The sequence below is a fragment of the Aspergillus sydowii genome (assembly GCF_001890705.1).
Source record: "Aspergillus sydowii CBS 593.65 unplaced genomic scaffold ASPSYscaffold_1, whole genome shotgun sequence".
NCBI lineage: Eukaryota > Fungi > Ascomycota > Eurotiomycetes > Eurotiales > Aspergillaceae > Aspergillus > Aspergillus sydowii.
The window spans coordinates 2,418,060-2,440,664 of NW_024467859.1; the positions used below are offsets into that span (position 1 = coordinate 2,418,060).

Sequence of the window (22,605 nt, forward strand, 5' to 3'; positions counted from 1 at the left end):
ATGCACCGAATTACTGCTAGATAGTAGTAGATAGTGGATGTAGTAAAAAGGGAAAGAGTAAAATAATGCATTTCCCGTATTCGGGTTGATATTGTCTATCACGGATTACCTACTAGTAAATCGCTTCTTGCTTAATAGACCCCGGCCGGGATAGGGCAGAACAGCAAACGCTTCCTGTCAATAGGCCATTGCAAGTTGAACGCCAAGTTTCTCGTTCCAGGATTCACAGACATGACAGTTTTGATGAACTACCGCTCCATTATCGACCAAGCTCTTCACTATCTTCATGAGCTCCGGGACCCTCCTCAGAGACGCCGCCCCAGACTCTCTCTTGTTCACCCTCCTCCGAGACATTGGCGCATAGTCTTTCTTGCTCAACAGGGCACAAACCAAACTTCCACTTGGGGAATCGTCGGATTGCACGAGATCCCGCCCCCAGCGTTGAACAAGTCTTTCTAAAGCCTCCATGTCACGGTGTATCGCAGCGCATTTTAGAGCCGTCAGCCCAAATATAGTCTTCTGGTATGGGCAAGCTTCGGCCTCGAAGAGCATATCGATTGCTTGACGGTTTCTGGTCTCTATAGCATGGGCCAGGGAATGTCCCCATCTTCGACGATGCTCAGGGACGGCAAGTGTAGCTTCAATTAGGACCTTGATGATGCTTGTGTCTATCGGCGACATGCGTAGAGCGTTGCAGATGGCGTTACAGCCGTTCCTATCGACGATGGAAATATCGGCACCGTGATTTAGAAGCGTTTGAACGCGCTCTAGGCCACCTGTTTGAATGGCGGCACAGAGTGGTACTTTTCGGGCGGGCCGAATGTCCATATCTGTATGCAAAGCGTTATCCTCAGTGAGACAGTTGGGCCTTTCCTCTAGAAACAGGGAGAGAAACTTGGGACATGGACACTGGGCTGCTAAGGAAAGGGGGCTTTGTCCGAAAGAACAGCGCGTCACGACACTGGCCCCGTTGTCCAATAGTAGGGACACCATTCGGCGCATGCCAGCAGGGTCGTGCGTGCATATACAATGGTCTGGACCAGAGAGATAGTCACGGTTGCACAGGTAGTGCAATGCTGTGTACCCATCAGGTCCAGCAACATCCAGAGCGGACTCCCCGCTCTCAATAAGGAGGCCGAAGAGCCTGATTTGACCCCCTTCCACGCAGTCGACACCCCGCATACATTCCCATAGCTGCCGATTAATGTGCCCCAACGGCCACAGGTGAGGGTCGGCCTGGAACAGTGCAGCGGCGGTATTACGCAGTCGACGGTGGCCTTCGCAGATTTTGGCATCGTCACTGATGTATTGCATCTCAAGTGAAGCAGCTAACTCGATGGCCGTTCTGTCCTCCAAAAGTGAAGAACGAGAGAATACATCTGCGCCATTATCAACCAGAGTCTGGGTGATGCCGACAGAATCACACTGGCTATACAAGACGGCAGTATGCAATAACTCGTTCTTCCAGCCTGGGTCTGCTGCCCGGTTTTCGGTCTCAAGCATTGCGCCTAGAAGCCGTCGGGCGATATAACAATGCTTATTTAATTTACACATCGCAATTTGCACTGGGTATGCCTGCCCCCAGCCGGTTGATGTGGTCCAGACATCCGCCCCTGCCCGTATAAGCAGGTCCACGGCCTCTGTTGACTTTCCGTCCTGAGCGGCTACATGAAGCGGCAACAGGCCATACGGGCCCCTCTGGTTGATATCCGCGCCCGCATCCAGAAGAACCCGCATTGCCGCTAGGTCATCCAACGAGATCGCCGCACACAAAGGTGTCACTGTCCAAAGATGGCCGAGTTCCGGTAATCTGCCTCGAAGGTTCCCAAGCTCAATCAACGTCTCCAGCATGGCGACATTCCTGGCCTTCACCATGAAGGTTAACAAGCATATCTCCTGGTGCTCACCCAGGAGCCGCAGCCCCTGATGTATCCTACCCAGTAGATAACTGACCAGGATATCTGATTTCCAGTGTCGCGCAGCCTGGAGTAATTTATCGTCAATGGGACATGGCTTCATTATCGAGGTAAACCAGCGGCACTCCTGCCTGGACTTTTCATATCCTTCCGTCGTCTGCCTCCGGGGAGAAAATTGCAAGCAACGGTCGTACAGCTGAGGGGTTAGAAGAATCGCGTGGAATTTTGACGTTTGAATCCAGGCGTTGAGCCATGCAAGGCAAGGATACGGTTCGGGGTAAATGGCACACCACAGACCCCCATCATTGTCGGCGGCCAAGAAAGAGGCAATGTGAAGAATAAGTTCAGGGGGCAGATCTGAGTAGGACATCTTGACCTTCTTTTGCGTCGTGGACACAGGATTTTGGGAGATTCCATGGGGAAATTAACAAGAGAGGAAAAATAAAAAGATGAAGGAGAGAAAGACTTTTTAAAAAGACATCGACCACGTTCAGTTCAGGTGGCATGAGCTTGCGAGATGCCAAACCATCCATGAAAACTTAGATACCAACCTTAAGACTTGAATAAGGTTGACTGAGTGCTGGATGGGAGAGAACGCTTACAGTGCTCGCATCTCTCATATTCCCGAAATCTACAAGTTACCTGGCATGGTGTAAAGGCTGGGTGAAGTGTTCAGGGTTCGAATTGCTACCTAGTGGCTGTATAGTCGCACGAGAGACGCAGCCGCGCTCTCACACTTCAACTGCTCGGGTCCGGAGGGGAGTTCCATCCGCTGCGTTATTCCGGTACCAGGACTGTCGCACCGACGACCACACAGACAGCGGAGTCGAAGGCCGGGTCCAATCCGCAGGTAGAAGGCACCATTTCCTTCCCATTATTTTTTCGACCACACGGGTATTCTTTCAATCAACGAAGAGCCAAAGTCAGAACCGAACTCCGAGCCGGGAGAGATGCCAATTCAATAATCCACACTGCTAGATCCGAAATCCAGAGCTTTAACTGAGCAGGACGAGGATGACGCTGTCACCTCGGAGGAACCTGGGCAACCATTAGTACAGGCGGGGCGAGTATTTCCGCAGGAGAGGATTACATCTTGCTAATAAATCGATCCTTGTTCACCGGTCGTCCCTTGCCACCCTTCTGAGGCTCGGTCCACATCTCTTTCTGTTTCTCATTAGCGGGGGCCTTTTCCGGGTCAAACTCTGGTGTTGACATACGACGTTCTCCAGAACCCTATTACAAAGTTAGTCTTTAATCCTCAAAAATCGTCGATAAAGCAGCCGGACATACATGTTACTATGGCGATCAAACGCCTTCACGCGAGCAAGCCTGTAGATCCAACCGTAAGCTTTTCCACTCTGTCTCCCAAAAAAGGTAGCAGACTCGGAGTAACGCACAATTTCCGATTCGACCGCAAACTGATCAGGACCTGGGTGTTGGTCCGCACAGCCGTCTGGAGCAGCGACAGAGGGCCATTGCTCAATTCATATTCCTCCTATACATGCAATCCATTAGCGATCCAAGTCCAATCAACCCAACTCCAAGTGTATCCCATCCAGTATCCGAGTATCGAAGCGAGAAGAGGGTAGCGGTAACGTACAATCTGAGCGATTTCATATTCCCTGCAAAAAAAAAAAAAAATATTATTAGCTTTGTTCCTGTCCGCTGCAAAGGAGTCGCGATGAGCTTGACTTACGTGCACTCCGAGCGAGGCTTCTGGAGGAGGGCCCTGCAATTGTTAGCCGATTTTCCCGTGTCACAAAGCGAAGGTCGGCAGAGACGTACTGGATGTTTGGTGCGTCGGCCATGATGTCTGTTTGGGCTGCGGGATTCTTCGTTGTCGGTCGCGACTTGAAATCGGTGATCGGTGATAGTGATATCAGCTCGATGGCCGGTCACGTGGCTGCATTTTTGTCGGCCGGAATAACTATTGTGCTCATATCACGTGATCTTGATTTTGCGGGGCAGAGAAGTTTTTAGAAAGATAGATTGTTTTAGTTCTCTTCTTTTACTATAAATATTAAAATATCCCGAATTATTGACATATTATGGCTGTGTTTCGAGGTTGTGTGGCTTTATGCGCGTGGGTGGATCTGTATAGCCAAGCACTACAAGATATATAGTTTCTTGGTAATTCCCGGAGTGAAGACGGCCAGCTCTCAAACCATGCCCCATGACATACTTTGGAAAGCATTATTCAATAAGCACTCATCCAATTATTCCTCTTTCCGAGGGTCAGCCCTCTACGTCGTTCAACAAGGTAGAGATATTTAAGTAGGCATCAGCATTCTCCCTATATAACCGTCCGCCTCAGCTCCAACCCCAACAACCATACTCTATCGACGCTGCATTTTAAGCAAGGCAAAACAAGATAATCACAAAATGGGAAAACAAAGCACCGTCGTTTCATCGTCCTTTCCAAACTCCTCTCCGTCCCTCTCCCGCTCTGAGATTATCCATTCCACTCTCTCGAACCTCAACCACACCGACTCTATAACCCGGTGCTATATAATATCCGCCACAATCGCCAAGAACAACAACAACACTACCGAAAATGTCCAAGAAGCTATTGCGGAGACGGGTCCCAGCTCTCGATCTACATCCGGATCCGGATCTAGATCTAGATCAAGCTCCAACTTTTCAACCACATCACCAAGCACAGGCATCCATCTCAAACGATGCAAAATCACCACATCGACATTGAGGGATATCTCCCTCCGGCGGTGCAAAATCGCCCACAGCACACTGACAAACATCCCGTCCGCGCACCGCACGGACGTCTCAAAGAGCACGCTCGATAATGTCTCCTCTCTGCGGCGGGCGTCAGTGTCGAACAGCACCGTCGCGGATGGGAGTGCATTGTCGCGTTGTAAAGCCAAGGATAGCGTTGTGAGCAGCAGCGCAGTGTATAGGGGGTCGATTGAGAAGAGCCATGTTTCAGGGAGTCGTCTGCGGAGGACAAAGTTGAAGGAGTGTGATGTGAAGGACTGTGTGATTGTGAATACGGACTTTCGGGGGATGGTGTTGCGAAATGGGGTTTGGAAGGATGGGGTGCTTGTTGGGTGTTTTAGAGGGGAGGAGGATGTTGTTGTTAATGGGAAGGTATGTTCTTCTATCTCTTTCTGGATTTGATATATTGGAGAGTGTACTGATGAGGTTTTAGAAGATGGATGTGCCGGTGAAGAATGACGAAGAAACGGACAAAGAGAAGAAGAAGAGGAAGAAGGGGAAGAACGAGAATACTGCGAAGTGGATGGAAACGGAGGACTCTGAGGGGGCCAGCAGTGGCAGTGATAGCGAGACTGAGGAGGATCTTCCGCCGCCGTACACCCCTTATGCGGCTTGATATATGGATTCGTATACTGCTGGTGGTAACTGAGGAAGTGTATTGAATGTAGTGCAGCGATGGAATGGAAAATGGAAAACTGGAACGAAAGAAACACCACGGCCGAGCATGCGACCTATACAGACAACTCTACTACTTAGGGCTACAAGTTTAAGCATCTGCAACATACGGACACATTCAATCTTCATAATATTTTTAGATATGGACACCCACTCTTCCAACCCAATAAACCAACATGAGAGTATCAAGCCCGCAAATCATGAATGAAACTCCTTCCATACTATACCCAACTCTTGCCGCACATCAGGCACCTCAAAGGCTTCGCACCTAGACGGCTCAATCCTCGCAACCTGCTCATTGATCCTCCGCGCTCTCTCCAGACACTGCTCCGACAACCGGTCAGGACGCTTATACATCATCAGCCCCATCCCATCAAGCCCCTGCATCGCGAGCGCCTCCATCAACAACCTCGCCTTCCTCGGATCGCGCACCCGCCGCAGCCGCCGCGAATGCTCATAAGGACCAAACAGCCGCCTCCCATGGCCATCATAAAGGTCGTCCTCGGGCACACACATACCCTCGCAGACGTATTCAGGATCCAGATAATGCCGTATCGCCCTCTCCCACTTCAGTTCCCATCCGGGCTTCACTGCAACCCATTCCAGTAAATGCACGAAATCGTAGTACCAGCCGCTCTTGCTGCCGGGGAGGGTGCGCAGGTACTCCATGCGAGTGTTCTTGCTGAAGCGCGGTAGGGATTTGCTGCCGCCTTCGTCCTCGTCCTCGGAGTCTGCCAGGAAGGCATCCATGCTCTGGGCGAACAGCTCACCGTAGATGAGTAGCTGGAATGCCGGGAGGGCTGTTTCGTTCCAGAGGTTGGGCAGGGGCTTTATGGAATTGCGTCGCTTCATTTTGGTAGGTTTATGCTTGGTATCTTCGAAGTAGCCCGGGTGGATCTCCCACTTCCAGCCTAGCTGCTGGACGCAACTAGACAGGTGACTGATGATTGAAAAGCGCTGCTTGTATGTCTTGCGGATTTGGTCGAGGGTGAGCGTTCCATGGGCCAGGCAGAACTCGTAGAGGGAGTCGATGCCCCCGCTGAACGCCTTGCAGAGGATTTCGTTGCGGTCCGGCTGGGTAAGGGCCCAGTCGCTGGCTGAGCGGGCAGTGATGGTGACGAGGAATGTTGGGTGCGGTTGGAAAAGGGCTCGACCTGAGCCTGCTGCTAAACGGAGGATGGTTCGTGGATGTATGTGTTTGAGGGCATTGTATAGATACCGACAGGACGAGGAGGCATTGGTAAAGGTCTGTATATTGTCCATGAAGCCGGGCAACATGCAGACAATCTCTGGAGGAAGATTGAGTAGTCCTGGCCTGCGGTCTGATCGTGACGGTGACGGTGATGGACTGGACATGGTGCTTAGGAGTAGAAGAAGATGAATGCTGAATTACCTTGGGTATAACCTACAGAAATTTTTATATAGCTTCTTTGATTCTTCACTTGTCATACATCAATCACAAATTTCTGTACGGTACACTGTGAATGCATTGTTGTAGAGACTTGTCTTCACGAGAATCTCACTACCTGATACACTATAAAGTAGACATCAACAAAGGCATTATGAAGTTCTCCTTGGGATAAAGAAACTACAAGCTGCGGTATAACAACTGGAAGAGGCAAAGTGTGAAATGTACCATTGCAACAAGCTTAGATCCTCACAATCAAGAAATACACTAGTATCATAGCTTTAACACTACTGATCAGCTAACACTACAACTCGTTCTGTGTCGAGTCCATTAAGGTGCTGTAAGTGGACAATTATACCGCACTGACCAACATAAGTTACATATCAAAGTATAGATTATTAAATATATGCAGTCAAATAAAGAAATACAGAAGGACGGCTACACGCCACGACTGTTATGGTCGAATGGTTAATATAACCAACATAAGTCAGGTATCAAAGTATATTATGCATTATATACCGCAGTCCACAACCCATTCATAGTATTATACTCTCCAACCCATCAACTACAATCCAGAATAATTACCTCCAAGGTGGCCCAACTGGCAAAGTCAAGAACCCAAGCAAGAACTGCACAATATTACTTCCCAGCGCAGCGAACACCCTCGGATCCTGCAACGCGGAAAGCTGCGTCTTCTTCGAACACCCCTTCTCAACAGGCACCCCGTCAAGCCGGTCCACCACCCACAGGAACGCATCCGCCGAGCCCGTAATCGTCAGGATAGCATGTTCAGACAGCAAGTCGCGCGCATACTCCACGTCGACCCCGCTCGCGCAGTACGTGTCATAAAGCTCGTCCGTGTCCTCGACGGGACTCACCTCGTCGTTGGCGGACTTGTAGATCATGAGCGGGATCTCGGGCGTGTGCTGCCCCATTGCGTTGGCGTCCATGAGCTCCAGCGCGGGCTTGGAGCTGAGTACATCCGGGTTCTTCATGAAACTGTACACGTCTTTGCCGAGATACTCGATGATGTTACCGGTAAGACAAAGGTTCTGGGTCTTGTTGAACTCGGCCCATTTGTCTGGGAGGATGTTGTCGGCGATGAGCTTGACGGCCGCGGGGTACTCGTTTGCGAGGCCCTGGACGCCCGCGGGGATCAGGCCGGCGAAGAGGCTCTTGTTGGTGAGTTTGATGACAGGTGGGATCTTGGGTACTGTGCCGCCGAGGGCTGCGCCGGCGAGTTTGAGCTCTGGAGCGTAGGTTGGTTGGAGCTCGGCTGCGAACCCACTGGCCAGACTGCCGCCGGAGTAGCCCCAGAGGACGACGTTGGCGGTGGACGAGATTCCTGTAAAGTCGGTTGAGGCGAGGGCTGCGCGGACGTTGTCGAGGACGGCCTGGCCGCTGAGAGTATTTGCGAGGAAGGCAGACTTGGGGCCTAGGTGGTCGGGGACGATGACGACGTAGCCCTTGTTGAGGGCGGCGCTCATGAACAGGTATTCGACCTGGGGCATGATGAGGGCGAGAGCCTCGCCGGCGTCGGCGAACTGCTGGAGGCCGAAGGAGGGCGAGCAGGTACGGTCTGCGGCATCCTGGGCGACCTGGTACGAGAGGACCTTGGTGTAGTCGGCGTTGTGGGGGACCATGACAGTGGTCACGGTGGTGATGGGCTCGCCGAAGGAGTCGGTTGTACGGTAGAGGATCTGGTGCGTCGCGTCGAGGTTCACCTCAGCCAGGCCTATTGCTGCGATAGGAGACGGGGGAGCACGGTGTCGTAGGATGGCACCGGGGGGCTCTGACTCCCAGCCATCCGGGGGGATATACCAGGGGTCTTCGTCCGGGGGAAGAGGCCCGGCCTTCTTGACGGGGGCGGAGGGCAGTGCCGCGACGAACGGCAGGAGGAATAACAGCAGCTGGGCGAAGAGGATGGCCATGGCGAGGAACTCTGACTGACTCTGACTCTGGAGAGCCTGGAGAGTCTGGGGAGGACGAAGTTAGGGCTGGCAACGAGGATCCCCCTGGGCGGCGTGCTCCATTTTGTACCTGAACCCGCATCACAGGCACAGCATAATAATGCCAGACCCGCTTGGCCACTAGGCCCCGGAGTAAACAAACGGAGCTAAATAAACTAAATAAAAACGATCATGATGATCGTGTCGACCATGGAACCCCCAGCCCAAGCGGGGCGTATAGGCAGAGTGCTGATACGCAGAGGCTGTGGCACAGAAGCACCGCTGCAGGCGCAGGACACAGCGACCGCGAGTCAGTGAGGCCGCAGGAAACACAGCCGAGGCGAGCAGCTGGGGAAGCCAGGGATCCAGTGAGGAATCCCTCGAGGAAAAACCTGCATTATCATTGGCAATCATTGGGCGCCTCCACCGAACCGTCCAGCATTCCCGGCAGCCGATCCTCATTCCCCCCAGATTCTCCGCCCAATTTTCAAGCCACACACATCGCGGTCCCTGCTGATTTGCAAAATCGCGCATCGGGACATCCACTAGCCAAGGGGCCCCCTGGTCGAAAACCGTCACGCGTGTCGTGGATATTAGAAAACCAGTCCCATCCCACCCCTCACCGTCACCGCTCCCTAGCCCTACTCCATATTTTGCAACCCCATCACAAGCTTATCGGCGCACTCTGCTTGTCGACGCCGCCCAATCTCGATTTTAATCTGTATACCCCTCCCCCGCCTTTTGTGACGTCCTCTGTAGACAGCCCGCTGAGCGCCGACAAGCCCAACCCCCGCCTCCAAGCCCGCGCCAGACCCACAGACCATCAGGCGGAGGTAAGCGCGGGGTGTCATCGGGCTAGCTCCGTCTAAATAACAGTTATCGTCGCAACAACTGCCGCATGAAGCTGAAGCTCTTCGTTGGTTGCGGTGGGGATATGAGAATACGGAGTGCGACGCCGAAGCTTAGCACCGCACGCACCACAGCCGAGGAAGCAGACACCATCACCCTAGTAGATCATGGGCTTCTGATTCATATTACTCTATTTTTTTTTTAAAAAAAAACAATATTCTACCCAAGCTTGGAGAGCAAGAATAGCTTGTCTTCCTGTCAGATAACGCTTGTTTCGCACTGATTACCCTAAACGTCCTCTCCTCCGAGTGCCGCGAGCCTGGTGGTGTGCACGTTATTCCGGCGGGCAAATTATTACGTCGGTTAGGGCTTGGGATGCATATGACGGACACAGCCAAAAGACTCCAGCAGGATGTACGGTGTAGACACTTGACCGTCCATTACTGGTTCTCCATAAACGACCGTAAACAAGGAATACGTATCCAACTTGGTTCCTGTTGGGCTGTCAGGGCTCTGGCACATGTAACCAAGGATCGTCTTCGGGAACTGGAGACGAACCATGGACGAGCGCAGACGAGCATAGACGAGGTCGTCCAGTCCAGTCAGTTTCGCTGACAGCTTTGGCTTGGCTTTCATCCGCTGCTGATGGTGAATGAAGCCTGCTCGTATCCGCAGCCCTTCCAATTAACCCTACATGGCAATAGCCTTCCGCCTTAGCCTCAGTCTCAGTCCGAGTTCCGACTTCCAAGCATACGGCGGACTGGTTGAATAGTATATAAAGACTTGCTCATTGGCAGTGGGGAATGTAATTACGTTTGAGAAGATGCAGTCAGAGACTGTGTTCATATCTGTCGTTATTAAAGGTAGTCTACAAAGTATATATATGAATCATGCTATGTAAGGGGTATATCATTCAACCCCGCGCGGCGTGACACTCGACGCTCGCGCATCCGCAGGCATCGTGTCCCACAGCACCTGTCGAACCTCACAGCCAACCTGCTCAATCATGTCCATCGCCCACAGCACATCGAGATGCTCGTACTCTTCAATCACCTTCGCATGGGTCAGCTGCACGTGGGGCTCGCGGCCATTCCGGAAGCGCTGCAGCAGTTTACGGCCATCCACCAACTGATCCGAGCCGCAAACCCACAGCGCAAAGGGCGGGGTGTTGGGCCCATACCAGGCCGTGTCAGTTCGGGATGTCTCGTGTTCGGTGCCTCGTTGAATGCAGCGGTCCTCGTCGATCTCGATTAAACATGAATCCCTGGTTGCGAGAATGCATTCATGTGTTGAGAACCCGTCCGCGCCGAGCCACCACCGTATGGTCTCGCTGCTAACATAGACAGGTGCAAACTGGAACAGGCGGTCCCGAAGTCCACAGTCCCATCGGTCGTCTGACCAGTTGAAGAGGTAAGAGAAGACTACATAGCCTAGCGTTCCGTATATCCGAGAATGCAGCCATCGTTGAACCGTGAGCATGAACGGAATGAAGGAGTGGATGCCAAAGATTAACCGGAAGACTGCAGGCGAGATCAGTCGCATGAACCGGAAATAAATGCGTTCAACAAGCGGCCCAGCATATACGGCCGGCGCCAGAGCACAAAAGACCGAGATATGCTTCCCCAGCTCCGGGCGATGGCTTTTCGCCAACGCTATGAATGTTTGGGCCGTTCCTTGCGAGTGGCATACAAGCCCCAGCTTCTCATACCCAGTCTGGAACAAAACACGCGATGTCAGAGCCGTAATATCGAAGACGCCCATGTGTTGAATCGTCCAGCTCCACATGCGAGGGTCGGTTTGCAACATTGTCGTATGCTCTGGTTGAAGACCGCAGCGGTTATTTCCAAGCCAAACATCATACCCAGACTTGCAGAGAAAGAAAGCGAGGCTGTCGTCGTCATTCGCGCAATAAGCACCCGAGTTCTGTAACAAGCCATGCATTAACAGAATTGGATACTTGCGGCGAGCATTGCCTGACGACTGCGAGTTCCTCCCCCCGCTAAAGACATGCGGACCCCGCGGCCCTCTCTCGCTGGCCGGCAGAGGATTATACTCTTGAGGATTGTAAAGATGCCAAAGCGTGAGGATGAACCCGTCTTCCGTCTGAACTTTGAATGTCTCTACGTCCAACCCAACTCTCCTAGCATAATAGGCGACATCACCGATAACAGGGTCTTTCCCGCCTTCCAAGGGTGGACAGTCATCCGGGACTTCTTCGTCAACCTCCCTCTTCTCCTGTCGAAGTTTCCACTTCCTCCATGACGTTGTCCTTTCCAATCTACGCGCTCGCTCTTCCGCGTGAAACCTCCGCTGTTGTGGCGGGCCCTTTCCTTGTAAATAGTGTCCTATCGATACTAAAGAAAGCCAGATACTGCGGAAGAGAGCCCCGTGAATTATAATCAAGAGGAATAATAGCGATAAAACGAATGATATCGACCGAAGCGCTAGATACCGCAAAGTTTCAAGAGTCGAAGGAGGGTGATAATATATCGGAAGCGGCGGAAACAATGGATGCTGAGGAAGACTGAAAGCGGTCGACTGGGGAGGTGGTAAAATCGGCGGTGAAGGCCGTCTACTGCTGAGAAGGCCGTCGGTGACAGCGGAGATCTCGTCATCGTCGGCGTCGTTGGGTACCCTTTCCAGATTCTCTAATCGGAGAACTGACGGTTTCATTGTATCGGCTGCCGTGGGTGGCAGTTCCACGACCTCGGTATCCGGCATTGTCGAGCCTTCTTTCTGGTATTCGGGTTTTCGAAAGGGAAGTTTGGGTGTCCCGTAGAGGGACTCGATTGTGGTGGTCGTTGCATTTTCAGCAGGATTCGGCGACATTAACATGGTCAGATAGCGGTCATGGGATGGCGCAGGTGTATCATGTCTTGGTGTATCAGGAGGACCAGGAGGATCAGGTGCAGTACGTAGTGACCGGGTGTTGAGATCAGAGCAACGCTAATAACACAAGACTATTAAATAAGTATAGACAAGCAAAGCGAATGAAGAGAATGGAAAGAAAGAGAGGGAGAAGGGAGGGATGATCGGCTGGGGTTGAGTGTCAAGGAGATCCCCCGAAAGCTTGAGGGACATTGCCTCTTAGGGCGATCCCTCCCCGATGTAGACCGCACGTGAAAGCGGGCAAGCTCGATGTCATGCGCGTCCCCCGCGATTATTGGCCGATCTGTCTACGTGTTCTGCCTGAGGCAGAACTGCCAGGGTCTGCGGGCGCATTTCCGCATCCATAATATGTCAGTGGCGCATATATGATGAAACAAAGTAGCATTCAGACCCGCTCTAAGGTATACAGTCCGTTCTATATTCAAATATTACTAAAAGCAACGAATGAAAAACGCGTAGCCAGCCAAAATTCTACGCCTTCTCCACATGCTCGTGGGCATGTTTCGCCTGGACGTCTGCCTCCAGTTCAGCCAAGCCGCTGCCCGTGCGTTCAGAGGCAACATCGCGCACCTCTGTGTAGTTGACCGAAGGTACGAAGCCTCTGGAGCGCCACGCAACGGGGACCTTGGCGTACAGCTCGTCGACTTGCTCCAGACTCAGACCCTTGGTCTCGTAGATGCAGGTCCACACGAAAATACCGGCAATGAGGCAGAACCCACCCCAAATGAAGAATACCTTGGACTGGAGGTTGGCGTTTCCAGGACCAGCGTCGACCATATACGGTGTTGCGTAAGCAATGGCCCAATTGAGGAGCCAGTTTGCGGCGGTGGTGATGGAAAGACACTTTGCACGGGCCTTGAGTGGGAAAAGTTCACCAGTGACCACCCATGCGACTGGGCCCCAGGACGAGGCAAAGAAAAAGATGTAAATGCAAACAAAGGCAATGAGAACCTTGTTTGCGACACCAGAGTCGGTGGTCATACCCACAATCGCCACAATGAACTGACTGACGCACATTCCGACAGCTCCAAACAGCAAGAGGGGGCGGCGACCCCACTTCTCAACCATCCAGAGACCAGGGAGCGTTGATACAACATTGACGATGTTGGTAATCAAGGTAATGATGAAGCTGTTGTTGATTCCAGAGTGCTGGAAGAACTTGGTGCCGTAGTAGACTAAACGCTGTTAGTGTATGTCATAGAAGGTGCAGGGAGATTGCATACAGATGAAGTTGACACCAGCCAGCTGCTGCAACGCCTGGATGGCACATCCTGTGGCAAGGCGTTTGCCGATGGACCCACGGAGGATCTCCAGGTAATTCGCGGTGCCGACGCTAAGCTCAAATTCATGGTTGGCCTGAATCTCTGCAATCTCGGCAACAAGCGCAGGATCATTTATATCCAGACGGCGGAGACGAGCAAGTGCCTTGGTAGCATCCTCGTGTCTGTCCTGCTTAATCAAGAAACGGGGCGTCTCGGGGAGGATGATCATTCCAACGACCAAGATGATGGCCCAGGCGAATTGAACGGCAACGGGAATCCTGTAGGAGCCGGTATCATCACGGTCTTTGGTAGAGTTGTTGACAATGGCCGCGAGCAGCAGGCCGATTGTGATTGCAAGCTGATAAGCACCGACAATGGTACCACGAATCCACTTAGGAGCCGTCTCGGACTGGTACAGGGGGACGGTTGCGGACAGCAACCCAACACCGAATCCGGCGAAAAAGCGACCAGCAACAAACAAGGGTATGGCAGTAGCCACAGTCTGCAATACCACACCAAAGCAGAACACAAAACAGTCGACGATCATAGCGATGCGACGGCCAAAGTAATCGGCAACTGGCGCCGCAGTCAGAGCCCCGAAGAAAGTACCGGCAGACAGCAGAGATACAATCATTGAGGACTGGGAAGAGGTCACATCGGGAATTTGATCCGCGGGATTCACATAACCGGTCGAGAAAGTCTCCCGCCAGTATTTCATGGCGAGGATGCCGCTGATGGTGCCAGTGTCATAGCTATTGCGGTCAGCTTGGCCATCGCTACACACACCGACTGAATTGGAATACTTACCCATACAAGACACCGCCAAATGCCACAAATAGGCCGATCATGATAGCAGGGGCAGCAGAGCCCGCTGCATCATCAGGTTTCCTGAGCATGAAGCCCATCTTGAACGAAGAATGCTAACGAGTAAACAACACAATTGTGCGGGAGGTGGGACGGACAGAGCCAAAGAGGGAGGGAAAAGAGATCGACAACCCCAACCCCAGAGGGCGCGCTGGAGCTTTTGTACTTCTGAATACGATATGAGAATGCGGAGGAAACGGCCAGATCTTCACCATGTCCGGCAGGGCCAGAGTATGGTTTATGGCCGGGGAAGGGCTGGTGGCCGAAAGCAGCAACCACCACTGCAATCGGTGAGACACATGCCAGCTGCCAGCCAACGCACTCGAGGCGATAATCTCCAGCGGCCCACTCGGTGCATATGAGAGATCGCGATTATCGGCCCATGCGTGGCATTGCGGAGATGGTTGATGAGACACATTCCTTCCCTTGCTTGTAGCCGCATGGGCGATGAGACATGGTTTAGGTTGATGTCGACCGTGGAACGAGAATATTCTGGAACGCGACAGGGGTGGATTGCAGAGTGCGAAGGTGCGTAGCAACCGGGAAATTCCCCTACGTCGCTCTACATTGCTGGATTGGATGAGATCATGGCGCTATTCAAGTGGGCGAAACCACGAAGTCGACCGAATGTCCGGAGTGGGATGGACAGCATGTCACACAGTGACAGCGAGGACAAAGAAGCCGACTGCGGAGAGCTGGAGTTCGGTCGCACGAGCGAGTCAAAATGCGATTGATAATTGACACTGGGGATGGAAGACCGAAAGCCGGAGAGAAAGAGAGAGTGGGAGAGAGAGAGAGGCCGCAAGCGGTCATTTCAATTCCATCCCGTTGCGTCTCATCGCAACAACCACCAATCAAACAAATCACTTCCAACAAATCAATCTAACGCATTATCTTCAATTATGCGGCAGTTATTCTCAACCAAAGACAAAACATGAGGGATTGTTGATCCAGATGCCTCGCTCGGCACACCGTCAACACACCGTACAATCGTACACACAATCAACTCTGCATTCCTCCTGGAATTCCGCACCAAGAAAATTCTCTGCTGCAGGAAAGGAATGCGAAAACACGCGGTAGCCGGTAAGCAACATGCAAATAGATCGCAGAAGCAAGGAGACCTGTCGATCGGATCAGCATCCTCTCGCTGTTCGCTCTCGCCGAGCTCAGTCTTATCAATTACTTTGTCTTCGAGCCGCCTGGAACTTCTGTCTTAATTTAATTGGGCACGTTGATCTGGAATTCACTCTGCAGACACGTTCTGTTTGAAGGAGGAATTCCACAGGCCTAAGCCCCTGGTTCCTGGAACGTGCCAGAGCCCATCCATGGTTGCTGAGAAAGACGCCATTACAATGGCTTTGTTAAGGTGGCTTCTAGAACGATGTTGGTTGTTATTCATTTTCCACTGGATGCAGAGTTATAACCCAATCGCACAATTTTCCAGTATACGGAATGCGCATTGAACCCGAAATAAGTCATGTAGAATATGTAGAACATGTAGAACTCCAACCCATGCAAATACTACTTATATGGCTAAATGAATCACGCCTACCTATCTACACCAAACAATCCGATCTATTACCACATCAAAACCAAAATGAAATACCACGCCAGCGACACCTTTGCAACCCACTTCACCGATGTCCCAAACTGCCAGCGCACCCGTCCAAAGAGCGAGTCCCCTCCGCGCCGTCGCCGGTCCGAGTTGCTCGGCCGCCACTTGGACGCGTCCCCGTCCCCGTCTCCGTACCCCGATTCCGCGCCGGGATATACGTCATTGTACGACTGCGGCGGGCTGTAGCGAGGGTAATACCCCGCACGATTGGCTAGCCCGTCTGGCTTGATGAAGGAGGTGGCGGGGATATTAGAGGATGAGGTACGGGAGATGGCGCGGCGGCGGGTCCGGGGTTCGCGGGTCTCGGCGAGAGGGAGAATTGGTTCTGCTGATGGCGATGGGGTGGTGCGGAGTGCGAGGATAACGGCTCGCACAGTGAGAACGGTGATGGTGAAGGCGAGGACAATGCCGTAGTGGATAAATATAGATAGCTGGTCGGGGAGAAGGCAGAGGTGGTTTTGGATGGTGGTTCCAGAGCTTGATGACCCGATTGACTTGCCGGTAGCCGGATCGATGGGGTTCCAGAGACTGGTGAGGACAAAGCCTGGTTTCCGGACACCCATTGCCCAGGATGTGCTCTTCACCGTTATCTCCTTAGGGGAGCCACTGAACTCGCGATGTGTAATCTCGCAGTAGTCATGGTCATCCCCAGAGTACACATGAACTAGGTTCGGGCCGACCTTGGATACAATGTCATTGGAGATGGTCTTGGTCAGTACGTTCTGGTACTGATATCCGCTGCTAATTTTGATGGAGTTCGGGTCATCCTCTTCTAGCCCCTCCGCAGAAGGAGGATACCGCTCCCTTAACGGTCCGCATGGTGTTGCCGGATTACGGTACAACGGCACATGCGTTAGAAGAATGGCGGGGAGCCCGATGATCTCAGGGTCATCCTCCCGAGATACCGCAGGTTTCGTGGGCTCGGAAACTTCGTAGTTAAACAACCGGCCCTTTCTCGGCTTCCCCAAGAAACGTAGTTCGTCCATTTCCGCCTGACCTCGGTGAACTTTCATCTCATTCAGGAAATCTTCCGGCTGCTGCCAAATCTTCTGGTTTGGTCGCTCGCCGTCTCCATTTCCTCCGCCTATACTTCCAGTCTCGGGATCGGGCTGATCCATTGCACTTAATGACAGAGTGTCCACGGACACAAACGAGTGGTTCCCAATAACATCAACGCGATTCCCATTTCCGAAGAAGTTTTGAAAGCGGTCTCGAACGGGTATTTGAACACCCGACCCAAAACCCAAGTCGTGATTTCCTGGCAAACTGGCGATCAATCTCCGACCACGAGGATTCGTTGAGTGCGTCTCCTGGTTTGTCCATGGGTTTATGAATATTTTAACGAAGCGATGGAATTCCTTCTTCCAGTAATCATCGTCGTATTTCCTCCAACGTTCCTCAGGGCTCTGACTGTGAGGCGTCGACCATTCCCTTCCGCCGTCAAAGAGGTCGCCCAAGAATAACACCGAGTCGGGGTCGAGAGTATGTTGTATTGACGAAAAGGAGCGGCGCATGTACTGGTCTGTGAATTTGACCGTTAACTTGGAAAAGGGCCATCGGCGATCAGGATACGTGTGCGGATCGACAAGTTGAGGGTCCGCGATGAAGGTGACGTGATGCGGTTTCGCATTGCTAGGCTAACAGCACACATGTCAATTATATAGCCCCTTTATAGGCTATGCGACGAGGTGAAACTCACCCATTTCTCCCAGTCGCTCCAGACGCACGACTCGACACTGTCGCGGAAGACAGTCCGCTCTCCCCACCATAACGTCCAGATCCAAAGCACGATCAATGCATTCGGGATTGTAAAGATAGTCTTGGCGGTCTTCAATGTCAATGCCTTCACGGCGGCGACGCTATTGACCTTGTTCAATTGGCTCGATGCCGTTCGGCCGGCTGCAGACAGCGCATCTTGTACGGACTTCAAAGCCGAGGACGGGGAGGACGTGTCTCGGCGCGCGGGCTGATAAGCACTGGCGGCCGTAGGGAGATACGAATAACTCATAGTCAAATCTCAACCGTGATGGTGGGAAGAGATTAATGGCGCCGCTGCATTGCTCCGCGGAGGTTGGTTGGGGGCAGTTCGGTGGATTGGCCAAACGATTTCGGGATCAGATGGTATCCCGTGAAATTGTTTCCCAGCAATATGCGCAAGACGGCGTGCTAGAGGGGCGATAACATCATGGACAGTAAAATTTTCAAAGAGTGAAGTGGCTTATGCAGTAAGGGGATGTTGTTGAGACCCTCCGGGATCGACATGTCTGGCCACGTCACGTGGACCGCCATCACTCCACGCTTTTATTACCTACCTAGGAGGTACTGGAGTAATTAAGAGCGAGTGTTCGGTGCAAGAAAGTAATAATTGTGCTACGATTCTGATTGTTTCCAAACACCGATCCACGCTCGCAGACTGTAAAACAACATAGTTTAACCATCAAGACACACCTACTGGTGGTACGTGAGAAATATGTATCAAAGGTATACGTATCAAGTGTATTATTAGGCCCTCAAGGGCCCACTATCTAACAAAAAGGAACATATTCAGAGTAAAGGGACTTCAGGATGACTTCTCAACCAACAAGACAGAAAGGGTATAAGTAATACAAGTCTGACATGGGCTTTTAGGGAACGCGTATTAATGAACCAGGTTGTATAGATAAGAAACGAAATAAAAACACAAAACGCGATCAAGTGGGCTTCGTTGGGCAACAGTGCTTGCCGCCGCATTCGTCGCCACACTCCAATAGGCAGGCTTGGGGATCCCCATCCCCTACGCTGGGCGTGCGACTAGGTCCCGATTGTGAGTGGGATGAACCTGCCACTTGGTTGTCCTCTGTATCACTGCCCTGGGGGAACTCAGGCTGGATGGTGGATGAATGGATGCCGTACGCATGGAGGCATTGTCTTACTTGCTTGGCGAGGTGCATATATCGCTCGGACCCCTCGCCCTTGATTTCTGTGTCCACTTGGATATGGATTGAAGCAACGGTCTTGGTGTCACTTAGCTGCCATACGTGGAGGTGATGAGAACCGATAACTCCGGGAAGTCTTTCGATATCTTCCTTGATGTGGTCGATGCTCACACCGTGTGGCACAGCTTGTAAGAGGATTCGAGATGCAGCCTTGCAGAGGGGAATTGCCGAGGCCAGAATGATCACTGTGATGACAAGAGAAATGGCAGGATCGACATAAAACCTCCAAGAGTAATCGGTAAACCAGATGACAAGAGCAGAAACTATAACGCCGATGTTGCCCAGGGCGTCGCCCATAACGTGGAGGAAGACACCCCGCATGTTGAGGTCATGGCCGTGCTTCTGCTCTTTCGGTTTAGGCTGGGCGTGGTTATGGTTCTTGTGGGGGTCGTTGTTTGAGGATTGGCGTTGAACAGTAGCGTTCTCGTCGGTGTAGTTGGATGCGCGATCCTTATGTCCCAGCAGCGTAGATCTTTCGGTGGGCCCAAACCCGTCTGCCGCGCCATTCTCAACTGGTGTATCCGAGTCATAGATATCATCCTGGTCCGGAAACTGGTTGCGGCTCGCCGCGCTAATGATGTCTTGTCTCATGCTCGCCGGGTGTCCACCAATATCTTCGAACCCGCGGCTAGGGTTGCTGTATCCGCGCGAGACGCGGTACTGGCTGTCCAGAGTTCGACGACGGGAATAAGCAGCCGTTGGTTCGGCGATTACGCCCTGTAGACTAGTCAGTATGACGTGCAGATAATAGACGGCTCGCGGATGGACACGTACAGCTGCATCCTGCCCCGCGAACTCCGATCCGTCAAGGTGTTCATGGTTGTGTCCTTGCTCCGCAGCATCAACGCCTTCCTCATCATGGGCGTGCCCATGGCTGTGTCCATGACCACCATGTGAGTGATCGTGGAACAGGACTAGACCGACCATATTCGACAACAGTCCAGCGCAGCCTACAATGCAGACAAACTTTGGACTCAGGACCTCCTGCGGCTCCACCAATCTTTGTATCGCTTCGAGGAAAATTGATAAACACAGGGCGACTAGGAAAACGCCGTTGACCAGCGCACCAAGAGTTTCTGCTCGTTGCCACTGTCATAGAGTCAGACCGAATTCCAACAAGGGCGGGGCAAGGGGATAGTCACTCACCCCATAAGTGTACATCTTCGAGGAGGTTTCGCGGTTGGCGACTTTCACGGCCCATAGTCCAACGAGTAAGGAAATAACATCGTTAAGCTGGAGAAAGTCAGATATGAAACGAATGGCAGCATCTCGGCAGGCGTACCATGTGAAAGGAATCGGCGACGAGGGCAAGGGAATGGACAGAGTAACCTGATAGCAACAGCGTCAGTACAGGACAAAGCCGTTGATGATGAAAAGTACGAACCGGCGATTAGTTCTAGAAGGAAGAACGCTGTGTCTATCACCAACAGGATGATGATCCTGTTGGTCTTGGAGAGGCCCATGGTGGTTTGCGACGTGGAGGCCCAGGATGTGCGATTGCGAGAGCGCAGACGCCGGACGAGAGGATTAGCAGAAATAGGTATTAAACAAGGAAATAATCGTAGAGATGGTGCAAAAGAGACATGAGTAGGAAGTGATGAGGAGGAGTGAGAAAGAGGGATGAGTTGCGGAATGTTCAGAGCGGACGAAAAAAACAGTGGCGACGGTTTTTTCTGCCTTGCAAACCAACGTCTCACACCACGCGGAAGTCCATCATCCACTTTCTACACTACTCGCAAACCCGGCATTTTTCGTCGCCTCTAGTTTTTGCTAGCTTGAATTGCTCTGAGCTCGCCCACTTCGCCTACGAGATAGACTGTCCTCTCGGCGAGTGTCCGCCATTATTGCTAACTAACGGTCTTGTTATTGCGTCATCCATCCCGATCTCGGAAGCAGCCGAAAGATCACAACAATAATACATCTACTGTATACTGACCAGGCAGGAGGATGTTAGTTCATCCATGCCCGCAATCAATCGATTTTTCATCACCTCTGTCCGTACACTACATAAAGTCGGGAGTAGATGTGCAGTTTCCGGTCCAGCAGCTCCTTTCGCACCTCGTTCAATAGTATGTTGACATCCTCCACTGTCCACCCAAGGAAGCGGGTCATCAACGCCAATGAATACGCTTCAAGCGACTCCAACATATTTATCTGTTGGTATCTCCCCAGCTCCTTGAGCTTCGGATCCTTTGCCCATGGAGAGAATGGCACTTTGTAGATGTCCTCCTGGACGTTCTGGAACCCAGCGTCAACCATCCACTGCTTATAGTTGTTCGCCACACCGAGCAGCTTCCCGAACTTGGTGCTCGCCTCGATCAAGAGTTCGCGCCATCGCTGCATATTGGTCGCCTTTTCAGCGGAGTCGTCATCGGAGAAGACCCCTACTGTGAAATCGCAGATTTCGAACCATCCGCCGGGGGTGAGGTTGTTGTGAGCCTGTTTGAACAGTTGGTCGAAGTCTTTGACCGATCCTTCTATGCCTCGCATGTGGATCAAGTCGAACCGGTACGAGAAGTTCCATTGCAGTTCAAAGTCGTCGATTTCGAATCGGCAGTTCGGAGGTATCCTATGCCTCGTCAACAGCATTTCCAGAACTTTCAATGCCGTCAGGACTCACCACTTAGGCTGAATTGGGCTCAAGTCCGTCCCTGTAATCAAATGGTCACCAACTAGAACCTAGACCGTTGAGAGTGGATAGCTTACCGGTTATAATGGCTTTGGGAAAGAGGCTACCGTGGGCTTAAGTTAGCAAAGCGACTCCTGGAAGTGATGCAAGTCATACTCGGCCATGTCAATTGCCCAAGATCCGGTTCCCGTCCCAAGGTCAAGGATATTCTTCGCATTCGACTTGATGGGCGCTCGGTATAGCGCTCCGCCCAGCGCCATGTTACAGATGTGGGTGTGCTGCGCCAGCTATGTTAACAAGCGTACGGTGATGGCAATGTACGACGTACGAGATCCAGGCGCTGTTGTTCGCGCTCGTCATTTGGCTAGAATATGCATGTCAGCCACAGGCGAAGCCCCGTGAATTGCCGCGCCATACAAACATATACTCTCCCTGTCGGTAGGCATGATAGCGTCGCCCATTCTGTCCACAGTCAGCATTAATCATCGCCGTTACTCGGACATCAAACCTCATATCTGCGAACGGAGTTAATAAGACGCGTGTAAAACAAGTAAAACATAAGGATGAGTCCTACTGGTAATTTTGGATGCTCGATGAAAGCGACGCCGTGGAGCTCCCAGCAGCGCTGTTGCTTCGCCGTCAATACCAACATCCACCCAGAAATACCAAGATACTTCGAACAACGTACACGCTTGCAAAGTCGCCGTCATCATAGAGATCCGCATCCGCCTAAGTGGATCAGATGGTTATTGGAGTTATTTGGTTTCGAGTATTTGGACGACCACTTACCTCGGGAACTATAGGCCGCTGGGCATCCGATGAGGCCATATCGATACGGAGCAAT

The 22,605-nt window shown here is 52.1% G+C and overlaps 10 protein-coding genes across 10 annotated transcripts; 1 reads left to right on the forward strand and 9 right to left on the reverse strand.

Annotated features, from left to right (window-relative positions):
- Positions 1-177: 177 nt before the first annotated feature.
- Positions 178-2,286, reverse strand: ASPSYDRAFT_26187 (ankyrin repeat domain-containing protein; the record flags this gene model as incomplete). The annotated part of the gene is made up of 1 exon (XM_040844255.1): positions 178-2,286. The coding sequence occupies one exon, from the start codon at positions 2,284-2,286 to the stop codon at positions 178-180; it is 2,109 nt and encodes a 702-aa protein (XP_040707976.1).
- Positions 2,287-2,582: 296 nt separating this feature from the next.
- Positions 2,583-3,767, reverse strand: ASPSYDRAFT_38859 (mRNA splicing protein SMD2). The gene is made up of 8 exons (XM_040845793.1): positions 3,702-3,767; positions 3,613-3,645; positions 3,517-3,538; positions 3,314-3,411; positions 3,207-3,245; positions 3,134-3,149; positions 3,007-3,080; positions 2,583-2,954 (listed from the first exon to the last, which is right to left on the reverse strand). The coding sequence occupies exons 1-8, from the start codon at positions 3,722-3,724 to the stop codon at positions 2,912-2,914; spliced, it is 348 nt and encodes a 115-aa protein (XP_040707977.1). The 5' UTR covers positions 3,725-3,767; the 3' UTR covers positions 2,583-2,911.
- A 531-nt stretch (positions 3,768-4,298) lies between these two features.
- ASPSYDRAFT_141594 (uncharacterized protein) lies at positions 4,299-5,262 on the forward strand (the record flags this gene model as incomplete). Its single annotated transcript, XM_040841163.1, has 2 exons — positions 4,299-5,018; positions 5,080-5,262. 2 exons carry the CDS (start codon positions 4,299-4,301, stop codon positions 5,260-5,262), a joined length of 903 nt encoding a protein of 300 aa, XP_040707978.1.
- Positions 5,149-6,791, reverse strand: ASPSYDRAFT_1155406 (uncharacterized protein). Its single transcript, XM_040840017.1, has one exon. The coding sequence runs from the start codon at positions 6,675-6,677 to the stop codon at positions 5,520-5,522; it is 1,158 nt and encodes a 385-aa protein (XP_040707979.1). The 5' UTR covers positions 6,678-6,791; the 3' UTR covers positions 5,149-5,519.
- A 330-nt stretch (positions 6,792-7,121) lies between these two features.
- On the reverse strand, positions 7,122-9,127 carry ASPSYDRAFT_38862 (putative secretory lipase). The gene has a single exon (XM_040845794.1). It carries the CDS (start codon positions 8,658-8,660, stop codon positions 7,311-7,313), a length of 1,350 nt encoding a protein of 449 aa, XP_040707980.1. The 5' UTR covers positions 8,661-9,127; the 3' UTR covers positions 7,122-7,310.
- Positions 9,128-10,436: 1,309 nt separating this feature from the next.
- Positions 10,437-12,200, reverse strand: ASPSYDRAFT_140206 (putative ab-hydrolase associated lipase; the record flags this gene model as incomplete). The annotated part of the gene is made up of 1 exon (XM_040841024.1): positions 10,437-12,200. One exon carries the CDS (start codon positions 12,198-12,200, stop codon positions 10,437-10,439), a length of 1,764 nt encoding a protein of 587 aa, XP_040707981.1.
- A 687-nt stretch (positions 12,201-12,887) lies between these two features.
- ASPSYDRAFT_26192 (sugar porter family MFS transporter) lies at positions 12,888-14,583 on the reverse strand (the record flags this gene model as incomplete). The annotated part of the gene is made up of 3 exons (XM_040844256.1): positions 12,888-13,591; positions 13,640-14,454; positions 14,486-14,583. The coding sequence occupies 3 exons, from the start codon at positions 14,581-14,583 to the stop codon at positions 12,888-12,890; spliced, it is 1,617 nt and encodes a 538-aa protein (XP_040707982.1).
- Positions 14,584-16,100: 1,517 nt separating this feature from the next.
- Positions 16,101-18,385, reverse strand: ASPSYDRAFT_38865 (putative manganese ion homeostasis (Fr)). The gene is made up of 2 exons (XM_040845795.1): positions 17,857-18,385; positions 16,101-17,794 (listed from the first exon to the last, which is right to left on the reverse strand). Exons 1-2 carry the CDS (start codon positions 18,163-18,165, stop codon positions 16,121-16,123), a joined length of 1,983 nt encoding a protein of 660 aa, XP_040707983.1. The 5' UTR covers positions 18,166-18,385; the 3' UTR covers positions 16,101-16,120.
- A 462-nt stretch (positions 18,386-18,847) lies between these two features.
- On the reverse strand, positions 18,848-20,595 carry ASPSYDRAFT_142332 (cation diffusion facilitator family transporter; the record flags this gene model as incomplete). Its single annotated transcript, XM_040841232.1, has 4 exons — positions 18,848-20,221; positions 20,279-20,365; positions 20,415-20,461; positions 20,517-20,595. 4 exons carry the CDS (start codon positions 20,593-20,595, stop codon positions 18,848-18,850), a joined length of 1,587 nt encoding a protein of 528 aa, XP_040707984.1.
- Positions 20,596-21,118: 523 nt separating this feature from the next.
- ASPSYDRAFT_84202 (class I SAM-dependent methyltransferase) lies at positions 21,119-22,589 on the reverse strand (the record flags this gene model as incomplete). The annotated part of the gene is made up of 10 exons (XM_040851314.1): positions 21,119-21,701; positions 21,753-21,783; positions 21,839-21,864; positions 21,918-22,039; positions 22,090-22,125; positions 22,179-22,223; positions 22,270-22,276; positions 22,336-22,386; positions 22,450-22,490; positions 22,551-22,589. The coding sequence occupies 10 exons, from the start codon at positions 22,587-22,589 to the stop codon at positions 21,119-21,121; spliced, it is 981 nt and encodes a 326-aa protein (XP_040707985.1).
- Positions 22,590-22,605: the final 16 nt, after the last annotated feature.

Excerpts from the sequence above, each read along its gene's own strand:
- ASPSYDRAFT_1155406 (XM_040840017.1), bottom strand. The coding sequence starts at position 6,677 with ATGTCCAGTCCATCACCGTCACCGTCACGATCAGACCGCAGGCCAGGA.
- ASPSYDRAFT_38865 (XM_040845795.1), bottom strand. The coding sequence starts at position 18,165 with ATGAGTTATTCGTATCTCCCTACGGCCGCCAGTGCTTATCAGCCCGCG. Across the intron at positions 17,795-17,856 it reads GGAGCGACTGGGAGAAATGG|CCTAGCAATGCGAAACCGCA; the intron begins GTGAGTTTCACC and ends GTGTGCTGTTAG.
- ASPSYDRAFT_38862 (XM_040845794.1), bottom strand. The coding sequence starts at position 8,660 with ATGGCCATCCTCTTCGCCCAGCTGCTGTTATTCCTCCTGCCGTTCGTC.
- ASPSYDRAFT_38859 (XM_040845793.1), bottom strand. The coding sequence starts at position 3,724 with ATGGCCGACGCACCAAACATCCA. Across the intron at positions 3,646-3,701 it reads GCCGACGCACCAAACATCCA|GGCCCTCCTCCAGAAGCCTC; the intron begins GTACGTCTCTGC and ends TAACAATTGCAG. Across the intron at positions 3,412-3,516 it reads AATATGAAATCGCTCAGATT|GAGGAATATGAATTGAGCAA; the intron begins GTACGTTACCGC and ends TTGCATGTATAG.